The following is a 12391-nucleotide window of genomic DNA, read 5'->3' on the forward strand; positions in this document are numbered from 1 at the left end:
TAGACATGGAATAAGATACTGTTTAGCCTCTAAAAGAAAGGGAAGCTGGGCATTTGCCACAGTATGCCAACCTCGAGTATACTAAATAAAATAAGCCAGTGACAAAGCTATATCACTGCTTATATTTATGTAATGTATATAGGGTAGTCAAATTTTTAGAAATTTACATGTAATTTTTAACATGTCAAATTGCATTATTATTTTTTTAATTATTATTATTGGAGGGTATTTTGTTGTTTTTGGTTTTTTGCTAGTTTGTTTGTTTTGTTTTTTCAAAACAGTCCTGTACTTACTTCATAGACCAGGCCTTGAACTCACAGAGATCCACCTGCCTCTGCCTCCCAAGTGCTAGGATTAAAGGCGTGCACCACCATCCCTGGCCTCATTAATTTTAATATAAAGTTTATTGGGACTATACATCTTTATTATGTATTGCCATATATATAGCTTAATTTACATTTACAAGCTCATAACTGAAAATAGAACCTTGGCCACTAAACACTATTTTTAGTTTTTGAGTTTTGTTTGTTCTTTAGCTGTGTAGCCCAGGCTGGTCTTGAACTCATGACCTTCATGATTCTGTATCCCAATGCTGAGCTCACCAGACTCTCTCTCTGAGTGTGTGGGGGAGGCATGCACGTGCCAATGCACATGTGTAAGTGTATATGTGTGTTCCACCGTCTCAGGAGTGCCAGGCAAGCAGTCTTTTCCCTGAGCTATCTTGAGGACTGTTGGTAATCTGGATTTTTTTTCTGATGAGTAGGCTTCTCTTGTATTTTATAGATCTTGTATGCGGAATCCTCTGGAAAACATTATAAAAATAGTGAAAGGAATAGGAGAGACTTTCTGCCAACACTATACGCAGTCCACAGATAAACAGCCAGGATCTCACATAGGTAAGGAATTAACATTGGCAGCAGTGGGTGTGGAGGATGTGTCCCCCAAAGTACAAGTCTTTCACTTCTCTCACAGTTCATGTACCAAGTTAAGTTTAAGTTTTTGCCGTTTAATTATCATCACAATTTCAGTACCACATGCTTTCCTTTATTTCCTATAGACTTTGCTGTAAACAGACTAAAACTAGCAGAAATCCTGTATTATAAAATATTAGAGACCATAATGGTCCAGGAAACACGGAGACTTCATGGAATGGACATGTCAGTAAGTAAACCCACCCTCCTAGCCGGCAGCAAGGCCTAGACTTCTCCCTGGGAAGTAGTGAGCTTTTTTTGTTTGTTTTCTCTTTTTAAGAAAATTAGAATTTTTGTTCTATACAATATAAACAAAATACACAGACTTTGTACATCATGTCTTAGTTTTTAGTTGATGAAAAAGAAAAAGATTATGAGAAAAGTATGTAAATGTCTTTGTTCCTGTTAGAAAAAGCTGTTATGACATGAACCTATATGTACAACCATCTACTCTACACGTAATTTATGCCTAGGAATCAGACCTTATGTGATGAGTCTATAAGTTTCTTTGAAAACACAGTTGTACCATAGCTCTGCAACAGCTATGAAAGCATTTCTGGCCCAGAACACAAAGGTGCACACTCACACGAAAGTGTTATCAGCTTAAAGACCTAACACACATGCAGTAGCTGTCCCCAGTGTAAAGGCCTCACACACCCTCAGTAGCCGTCACCAGTGTAAAGGCCTCACACACCCTCAGTAGCCGTCACCAGTGTAAAGGCCTCACACACCCTCAGTAGCTGTCACCAGTGTAAAGGCCTCACACACCCTCAGTAGCTGTCACCAATGTAAAGGCCTCACACAGTAGCCGTCACCAGTGTAAAGGCCTCACACACCCTCAGTAGCTGTCACCAGTGTAAAGGCCTCACACACCGGCAGTAGCTGTCACCAGTGTAAAGGCCTCACACACCCACAGTAGCTGTCACCAGTGTAAAGGCCTCACACACCCGCAGTAGCTGTCACCAGTGTAAAGGCCTCACACCTGCAGTAGCTGTCACCAGTGTAAAGGCCTCACACCCCCCAGTAGCTGTCACTGGGCCTCATGGTCTGTCTGCCTCCATCAAAGGCAGAAGAAGGATTCACCACCACGTCTGCATGGACAGTCTCATCTCCAGTTCTTAAGCAAAACTAGTCAGGAACCTCCACTGCCAGGACTTGAAAATACCAGTAGAAATGTATTCAACAGGCAGCAGTCCATCAGCTCCAGAAAAAGGAATCGAATGTCAAATGCTAACCAACTTCATCGTTTTTAAATTTGACAACAACTTGAGATATTAAGACCTAATTGATTTCTTGTGCCTAATCACAAAGACAGCTCCGTTTTCTGTCTTAATTCTCAATGATGTCACCTGATTGTTTCACACCACAACCAGTGAGATCACTTGGTCCAACTTTAGCCTTTTGCCCTTCCCAAGACTTCATGCCATTGTCATACTGAAGTCACCATCTTTAGCAAGCTGAGTACATGCCTGCTTACGTGCACTAGACTGCTTTTTCCAGTCCTGATGTTCAGTCCTCAGTTTTCCCTGAGCGGAGTTATCTTTAGCCTCTTCGAAGCTTTCAGAAAGTAAATGTGCTGACTGAAGTCTTTTTTGTTTTCCAACCAAAACTAATTCTCTCCTTTTTTCTAATGATTTTTTTCCTTAAACGTTTTCCTGACTCTTTCTCAGAAGACGTCAACTGACCTGGCATTGGCTGTTGGCTAAACTTGCTCATAGCTTCTTTGTGCACTTTCCACTCTGCCCTACAGTTGGCTTCATAGACTTTTAAGAAAGAATCGGGTAGTCCCCTCGACAGGCCGCAGGTGTCTAACCAGTTCTGGAAGTTTCACAGCTGCTCTTTAGCGTGAGCCTGGGTGGTCCGCGCACAGCTGTGCACCTGGGGGTTTCGCTGTTGGAGGGTGTCTCTGGCAGGCTCCACAGGCTATTCTGGGGAATCAGCAGCTTATGGCAGCCGTGGACAGAATCTTGTTTTTTAATTTCTCCTGTTGATTTTGACACCTCCAGGCTATCCATCTCAAGTAGAAAGGTGAAATATGGAAACATCATGTTTGGTATACCATTAGTGCTCTCTCTCCCTGCACGGGAGCTTTCTACAGCCTGCATTCCCATTTCCTGATGATAGGCACTGTGTCCCTCAAACTATTAAGCTAACAATTATCTGTTTATTTGTTTACAACTCAAAGATTCTTAAATTGTAAATTAGTATTTTTTTTTTATTTTAAAAAAGGAGTTTTCTTTAAACAAGTCTGATCACCTCAAGGACTACTAAAAGTATTTTCTTTCTAGGTTGTTTGTATACTTATTATGTGTTAGGTCCTGCTGCAGGGGGTGGCTGGCATGCTCTGCCCCTTCCTTCACTATACAGTCGAGACATTTGGTCATGCTGGCTCCTTTCCCCCTTCCTGCTTTCTTTCCTTCCCTTCCTTTCTCCCCCGTCCCCCAGCCTGCCTCTCTCTCCCCTTCCCTCCCCATCCCACGCTGCTCCAATAAACCTGCATTTATGTAATATAGCTTCATCTCTCTATTAGCTCAATCTGTCTAGAGTGTATATGGGGGGTTGTGTCTCATACTATTGTGTGGTGTGCATGCAGAGGTCAGAGGTCAACTTGCAGAAGGCATTTTCTCTCCTTCTACCATGTATGTCCTGGAAATCAAACAAACTCAGGTCATCTGGCTTGGCATCAAGTGCCCTTCCCTGAGCCATCTCTGCAGCCCCTTAAGAACGTTTCTACCAAGTTAAGCTTACACAGATGGTTTTTGCCTCCTCTCCTCTGTGCCCTCTGCAGTCACTCTTAGAGTCATCACATCTTCTGTTCCGGAGAAACAGGTAGATATGTGAGGACTCTGTGTAACTATCAAATTAGGATTTTCTGTTTTTATCCTGGAATTTTCATCTTTTGTTTGGGTTTTAGTTTTTGGTTTTTCAAGACAGGATTTCTCTGTGTAATAGCCACGGCTGTCCTGGAGCTCTCTTTGTAGACCACGCTGACCTTGAGCTCACAGAGATCTGCCTGCCTCTGCCTCTCTGGCATTTTCCTCTTATTTTTTAGTATTGGTTCTTTTTCTTGGATTTCATACATTTGTCTTTTTGCTTTATGCTAATACCTTAATGAAACACCTGGAGGAGAAGTAAAGTATTTACTTTTATTTTGAAATAGTTACAGATTCATGCAAAGTTGCAAAAGTAGCAGATCAGCTTCCTACCTGGATTACAGCTTAAGTGGCACAGTATCAAAATGAAGAAATTGACAGCAAAATAGTGTGCCTACCCTTGTACTGGGGTAGCTTGTAGGTTACACATCCAGCACAGGAGTCACGATATAGCCCCTTTATTGGGAGGGAGATAGTTTTCAGATAGCTCTTAATCCTGTATTTCCGTTCTTTTATCTCTGATAAAATTTGTTTGCTTGTGTTTTGGGTTTTGAAGCAATTATTAAGCATGGACTTGTACCCACGCACATGCGTGTTGCCGTGTGTGGGTGGAGGTCAGAGGGCAGCTTTGGGTGCTTTTCTTCCACCCTGGAGGGTCCCGGGGATTGAACTCATGTCCTTAGGCGTGGTGGCAAGAACCCTTACCTGCCCAGCCCTCTCACCAGCCTGTTTTTGTTTTATGAGACAAGGTCTCTCTGTGTAGCTAAAGTTGGCAACAATCTTTCTGCTCTGCTTCCCAAGTGCTGGGGTGACGGATGTGCCATCATGCCTGGCTGATAGAGTTTAGTTTCTACAGGCGCAGTGAGAGAGCGACACTAATCGTTGTAACAAGATGTTATGTGAATACTGTCCACCGCTCTCAAAGCGCCCGATTGTGCTTTATCCTCTCACCTAACAAGGCACTTTGTGGTTACTTTTTGTCACATCCAAATCACTGCTGTCTCTGTTCTCGCACTTGAGTAAGGTGAGGGTTACTGAAATGCCACAGCACAGCCGTGACTCCTGAGCGAGTTATGAGCAGGGAGCACAGACAGTGCGGATGAGTCCCATCCACAGCAGCGCAGAGTGGGACAGGGTGATGTTTACTGTACTGCTCAGAGCAGCACACAATTTAAAACCTAGGAATCATTGTCTGATCTTTGAATTAAGACTGACTATAGACAAATGAGAGAAACTTCAATAAAACACAGGAAAATGTTACCTACTGCATAAACCTCTGTCACCAGAAAGGCCTGCATGCTGGCCCTTCGTCCCGTGCTTCACTCAGCCGCTGCCGTTTAACATTCTTAGAGTTTACAGCACATCGCAGGAGTCTACCTCTTAGTTTATCGATACTGTTTTATAGCCAAAACAGTTTATCTAGGCAAATGTTCTACAGAACCTTGAAGAAAGTGTGCGTTCTGCTGTTGTGTGGCATGCTCTCTAACTGTCCCGCTGTATTTGTGACATTGTGTTTCTGTTACTGTTGGTCATTATGTCGCTGAGTCTCCTTCCTTACTGACTTTCTGCTTCTGTCAGTTGTTGCGAGAGGAATCTTAAAATGTCTGAATGTAGTTGTGAGTTTGTCTCATTCAAATCTATCAGGCATTTTTGTTTTCATATGTTGAAGCTTTGATGCTTAGTGCATACAAATTTAAGATTGCCCCCTGGTCTTCTCTGTAAATTGACCCTTTAGTCATCAAACACTGTCTCCTCTCTGACCTTGGTGAGTTTGTTTGCTGTGAAGTCTTTCTGATGTCCCTGCTCCCTGTTATCTGATGTTTTCTTGGAATATCCTTTTCTGTACTTTGCTTCCAAGCTACCTCTTTATTACTTGAGTTTCAGGTGGTGGGTGTGGTTGAGTCTCCTGCATAGCCAGGATGGCCTTGAACTTACATACCTTTGGTAGACTCACAGTTATCCCCCTGTGTCAGTGCTGAAATTACAGACATGCATCATCATGCCCAGTGTAGGTCATGTTTTTTCATATCCATGCTGTCCTTTCTGTCTTTTAACTGGTAATTATTAATGTGGTAAAAGCTTAAGTCCGATGTTTTATTTGTTTCCTGTTTGTACCCTTTTCTTCCCCCACCCTTTTCTCTCTCCCTCCCGTCCTGCTCTAAAAAGTACAGCCTGCAGAAAGATAAACCTCTCCCTTCTGCTTGCCTGCCTTTTCTCACTTTTGATGGGCTTCCTGAACATTTTTAGGGTTGTATCTCTTTGTATGTATTTTCCTTTTTTTGTGATTATTGTAGGTGATATATGTATATATACAATATATAAACCCTATCTCATTTTAAAGTTCCTTTTAAAGGATTTTTTCCTTTACTTTTATTCTGTGTGTATGGATGTTTTTGCCTGTGTGTGTGTGCTGTGCAGCATGTACATAAAATGTCTAGGGAGCCTGGAAGAGGTCGCTGGATCCTCTGGGACTGAGTTACAGATGGGCGTGAGCTGCCTGCCATGCTGGAGCTGGGACTCGAACCTGAGTCCTCTGGAAGAGCTGCCCTAAATCTTAGCCAAAAACCCTCTCTCTCAATCCCTTTAAGTTCCTTTTAATATTCTGCATAAATGTCTTATTGACTCATACTTTATTGGTAGGTGTCTATGGTCAAAATTCTAAATTGATATTTTCCTACATAACTTTGAAGATATTACTCTATTATTGTCCAGTTTCTTTTATTTTATTTGTTTTGTTTTGTTTTATTTTTTCGAGACGAAGTTTCCCTGTGTAGCCTTGGCTGTCGTGGAACTGCCTCTGTAGTCCCAGCTGGCTGCAAAGTCACAGAGATCACCTGTCTCTGCCTCCCAACTGCTGAGATTATAGGTGTGTACCACCACCACCCAGTCCGTAAGCTGGCCTGGAGCTTGATATGTAACTCAGGCTGGTCTGGAACCTACTGCCTCTCAGCCTTCTTTCTAGAATTTTTCAGAATCTTTCCTTTACCACTGATGGTAGATTTGGATTTGTAATAATGTATCATTTTATTTTATTTTATTTTTATTTTTATTTTTATTTTTGAGACAGGGTCCTATGCAGCCCAGGCTGGCCTCTGGCCTCTAACCCACTGACTAGCCAGGGATGACCTTGAACTCCTGATCTTCATGCTTCCAGCTCCCAAGTGCTGGGATTATAGGCATGTGTCACCACATCCAGTTTATATGGTGGTAGGGACCCCAGGGTTTTGTGTATGCTAGACAAGCCCTCTACCAACTGAGCTACAAGCCTAGTCCCTAATATGCCCTTTTGTGGGTCTTACATTTATCCATTGGGCAATCTTATAGAACTGCCCTTTTAGTTTAAATTTAAGTCCTATGAGTCATTGTGTTTGTTTTCTTTCTGTTTTATGTACATACAAGGCAAGTGCTCTACCACTAAGCCTATACCTCTGAAGTTTTGAAATTCTTTTTGTTGTTGTTGTTTTGAGGTTTTTGTTTTGTTTTGGTTTGTTTTTGTTTTTGTTTTTGAAACAGGGTCTCTCTCTCTGTAGCCCTGGCTATCCTGGAAATCCCTTTGTAGACCAGGCTGGCCTCAGACTCACAGAGATCTGCCTGCCCCTGCCTCCTGAGTACTGGGATTAAAGGTGTGGTGCACCATCACACCTGGCCCAAATAACCATTTTTAAAAACTGAAAACATGAAAAAAATGTAAGAAAAAATATTTTTAAAAATGTAAAAAGCTGAAAACATGTTACATCTTTTGGGGGTAGGAGGTTGAGACAGGGTTTCTCTGTGTAACCTTGACTGTTGTGGAACTCACTCTGTAGACCAGGTTGGCCTCAAACTCAGAGATCCACCTGCATCTGCCTCCCACCTGCCGGGATTAAAGACATGTGCCACCACAGCCCAGCAGTGTTAGATCTTCTATTCAATAGGGAAAAAGATTGTTTTCCCAATGAAATACTTTTCTCTGCACTTTTAGTTTTTGCATTATTTTATCTTCTATTTTAGTGTTAACATTTTTGCTGACAAAAATCATTAAAAGAACCAATCCTAAGGTTTTTTTCCAATGGAAAATCACCTATTTTGTTTATTATTTTAAGGCAGATTTTTACACATGCCTCATATAAATTCAAAATCTACAGTAACCAAGAGTAAATATAATTGGAAAACTTTACCAGCTTTAGAGTGAGATATATATGTAATATATATACATATATAATACATGCATGTATATGTGACACATATATGAATATAACAGTACTGGACCTATATCCTAATTATGTTATTATCTCCAATAATTTAACATAATATTTTTACAGATTATTTTGTCTGTCCTTTTTTCTTTTTTTTCTTATGCCATTCCTCCTTCTCCTTCTGATCGCTGAATCACTCCCATTTTCACCTACAAAAATGTATTCTCTCTTTCCTTCCCAGGAGATCCGTGCATACAGCCTGACCTGTCTGGGTCTGTGGGTTGTCACTTGTCTTTTACAGTCCGTCTCCCTCCTTCCCTGCCCTTCTCTAGATGCTGCCTAGATTGCTCTCCCCCTTGCTCTGTAGCTCAAACTCTGGAATACAAATCTTTCTGCCTCATCTCCCAACCACGCTAAGTTATAGTTTTCTTTCTACAAGGACCAGGGCTGAAATTACTGAGAAATACTAAATTTTGATCTTTTTCTTCCCCAAGGTTCTTTTAGAGCAAGATATATTTCATAGATCCTTGATGGCTTGTTGTTTGGAAATTGTGCTCTTTGCCTATAGCTCACCCCGTACTTTCCCTTGGATTATCGAAGTTCTTGATTTGCAACCATTTTATTTTTATAAGGTAAGGTGATTACAAAGTTCTGTTATGGCATATATTCCTCACGTAAACATATTTATCTTAATGATGAAGAAACACAGTTGCCATGTTTAGAAATATTTCTGGAGGTATTCTGATAATAATTATTCCTTTTGGGGTGTAAATAAAAACAAAAGAAAGAAGGACTATATTAAGCCAATTTCATACTTTTAGTTCTTTTTCAAGTCGCAAATGTACCTGGTACTCAGTACTTAGCTCCAGATACTCTCCTTGTCCTAGGCCTTGTCTCCCTAAGCACAGACCCAGATGCTGCTGTGGGTCTGAAAGTTGACCGTTCTGGAGCCTCTAGGCCCTCAACCTGTGCTAGAGTCGTTAACTAACCATCGTTTTCGTAGAGAAGAAAATCGTTGTTTTCAAATAGCTCATTCTGTTCTTTTGAGATACTGGAAAGGGGAGGTAAATTAAAAAGAAACTAGCCCGGAAGCTAGGGCAGGGCTCCTACCACTCTTGACAGCTCACCAGTTAGTTTATACCCACTGGATCGGTTTCTATCTGTTGAAATGAAAGATTGCCATGTCTGCAGTCATGTCTGCAGGCATGTCTGTCTGTAATCCCAACACTCAGGAGATGGAGGCAGTAATATCAGAAGTTCATCCTTGGCGACATAGAAAGTTCACAGCCAGCCTGGGCTACCCGAGATCCCGTCTCAAAAAGCAAAAACAAAAAGTCATGAAGGATGTATGTGATTTGATTTTATTTTATTCTTTAATTAATTACCTTGGTTCTGCAGATTGAACACAGGACCTACATAGTAAATAAGTACGTTTCCACTCACATATATCTCAAGTATGTGGTAATATTTTTTTATTTTTTTATTTTCATGTATCTGTGTGTGTGGTATGTATGAGTACATGTATACATGTTCACATGTGTGTGGGCACCCATGTACCTATGGGTACGTGCAGGTAGAGACCCAGAGTTGATGTTGAGAGTCTTCCTCAGCTGCTCTCTTAACATAGTCTTTTGAGGTAGGGTCTCCTAATGAAACCCAGATCGTCCAAAATAGTCAGTCTTGCTAGCCAGCCAGGGCTCCTGTCTCTGCCTTCCAAGGCTGGAGTTGCAGGCAGACCACCACGCCCACCAGCACCTGTTTGAGTTCTGGGGATCTGAACTGCAGTCCACTCGCTTGTATAGAAAGCACTGGTAACTGTTAAGGCAGCCCTGAGTGTGGTGATATTTTAAAGGTGTTTAGTTGATATCACTGGGAGGCCTGCTCTTTTCCAGAGTGAAACGAGGGGCAGTAGATTGGGGGGTGGGGGGGAAGGGTGGAGGGAGGGAGGCTGTAGTGAAAATGCAGTGTATGAGAGAAGAATAAAGAGAAAGGGGGGAAAGACTTAACCGCACCTTGTAGTGTAGTGTGTAGCACATGCGGATTCTAGCGGCCTGTAGAACTACGGCTCCATGAGGGGCTGCGTGACGGTGAAGCCAGAGCCGCTCCTGTTTGTGTGCCCAGACCAGTGGTTGCTTGCTAGTGGAGCCTCATTGCTGCTTCAACTTCCTTCTCTCCAGGTTATCGAGGTGGTGATCCGCTCAGAGGAGGGGCTTTCCAGAGACATGGTCAAACACCTGAACAGCATTGAAGAGCAGATTTTGGAGAGTTTAGCTTGGAGTAATAATTCGGCACTGTGGGAAGCTCTCCATGCTTCTGCCAACCGAGTTCCCTCCTGTGAAGAAGTAAGTCAGAGCTCGGCTCCTGGCAGCATTGGGTTTTTGTTTTTGTTTTTCCGAGAGAGGGTTTCTCTGTGTTAAGAACTGTTAAGAACGATGCTCTACACAAGTCCAAGCCAGGTTCGTCCTAGCACTGAGAGAGGGAAATGAACTGGGAGTCCCATCCCTAACCTAAAATCTATGTGCAGTTGGTACCTGCTGCCAAAGGGGGAAGTGCGCTTTCTCCAGTGGAGTCTCACGGGGTGTATCAGGTCCATTTCAGGGCAGGCCCGTGCCCAGCAGAGGCTGGTTAACCCTGAACAAACCTCATGGTGTCTAAAGACTGTTCATTTCATTTTGCTTTGTCTTACTGGCCTTTCACTTGCTTATTTTTATCTTCATGTGTGTGTGTTTCTTGTTTTGTTTTAACGAGAGAGAGAGTTTTGAATGGTTAGGAAGATGAGGAAGTTCTGAGAGGGAGTGGGGCAGGGGGACTTGACCAAAGTGTATTATATGAAATTTTTTTCAATAAAAAAAGAATGATGGCACTACTAACATTCATACATAAGGTCTTATGGGCGTGTTTTCATTTTTCTTGGATTTCTGTCTGTGGTATTTTATCTATGCTTGGAATTGCTGGGTCACATTGTAACTGTTGGAGCTTTTGAAAAACACATTTTGTGAAGGAGTAAAAAGAAAGTGAAATAAACTAAGGTTTGTTTTTTTCTTAAGTTTCCCTGGGTTCATCTCTGTAAAATGAAGTGTGTTTGTTTGTTTGTTTCCTGTAGGTTATATTTCCAAATAACTTTGAAATAGGAAATGGAGGAAATGTACAGGGGCATCTCCCCATGATGCCACTGTCTCCAATAATACATCCAAGAGTTAAGGAGGTTCGCACTGACAGTGGAAGTCTTCAAAGAGGTAGGTGTCACACTGATGAAACACTGGGCGGGGTGAAGGCCATCGGCTCTTTCAGTTTTTTGTTTTGTTTGTTTGTTTTTGTTTTTGAATGGCATAGTATAGTAAAACATCTAACTTCTTCAAGATTTGACCCATACCCCTATGTGGCCTGGTAGATACTTTCCTCATATTCAGAGCATTTCTGCACTGACCCATCTCACCAACCCATTGACTGACCCGTCTCACCAACCCACTGACTGACCCGTCTCACCCACCCATTGACTGACCCGTCTCACCAACCCATTGACTGACCCATCTCACCAACCCATTGACTGACCCATCTCACCAACCCGTAATCTTCTTGATCAGAAAGGACCCTCAAATTAAGGCAAAGTCACCATGGCATGTATCACTTTTGCTCCTGTGTTCTGATGGACCTCTTAAAGATGATTCTGCTTGAACTAACTCAGAAACCACAGCTGCTGCCTCAAACTGCTAGGAGTCTGGGGGGTGACAAAGCTATGACTCCAAACTGAGTTTTGCTTGTGCCCCTTCTTTCCTGGGTGCTATTTAATTCGGAGGTTATATCAGGAGATAGAAGCTAATTATTTTTCCCATTTATTTATTTATTCTCTCTATAGCCTGATTCCAGCACCTCCCTCCTCTCTTCCCAGTCCCCCCTCCCCCCACAGCCCCCTCGCCCTTTTCTAATAGAAAGGGAGGCCCCTAAGAGGTATCAGCTCTAGCACCTCAAGTCACAGCAGAACTAAGCACAGCCTCTCTCACTGGGGCCTGACAAGGGAGCCCAGCGAGGGGAAGGGCATCCAGAGGCAGGCAGCAGCATTGGAGACAGCCCCTACTCTCACTGTTAGGCGACCCACATGTTCACCGTTCTGCAGATCTGCTACTTATGTGTAGGGGTCTAGGTCTAGCCCATGCATGCTCTTTGGTTGGTGGTTCAGTTTCTGTGAGGCCCCATGGGCCCACATTAGTTGACTCTGTAGGTCTTTTTGTGGTGGCCTCAACCCCTCTGGCTCCCTCAATCCTTCCTCCTACTCTTTCACAAGACTTCCTGAGCTCGGCCAATTGTTTGGCTGTGGGTCTCTGCATCTGTTTCTATCTGCTGCTGGATGAAGCCTCTCAGAAGACGGTTATAC

General features: G+C 42.7%; 1 protein-coding gene across 3 annotated transcripts in view; it reads left to right on the forward strand.

Moving 5' to 3' along the window:
- LOC311594154 (retinoblastoma-like protein 1) overlaps window positions 1-12391 on the forward strand; it is a 57762-nt gene that overhangs the window by 18742 nt on the left and 26629 nt on the right. For all 3 annotated transcript variants that reach the window (XM_084775649.1, XM_084775650.1, XM_084775651.1), the window contains 5 exons: window positions 784-896; window positions 1058-1161; window positions 8514-8651; window positions 10197-10361; window positions 11123-11255. In XM_084775649.1, coding sequence (XP_084631775.1) covers window positions 784-896; window positions 1058-1161; window positions 8514-8651; window positions 10197-10361; window positions 11123-11255 — 653 coding nt within the window. The remainder of the gene's footprint in view (window positions 1-783; window positions 897-1057; window positions 1162-8513; window positions 8652-10196; window positions 10362-11122; window positions 11256-12391) is intronic.

Source organism: Acomys minous (assembly GCF_964271855.1).
Source record: "Acomys minous genome assembly, chromosome: 3".
Taxonomy (NCBI): Eukaryota; Metazoa; Chordata; class Mammalia; order Rodentia; family Muridae; genus Acomys; species Acomys minous.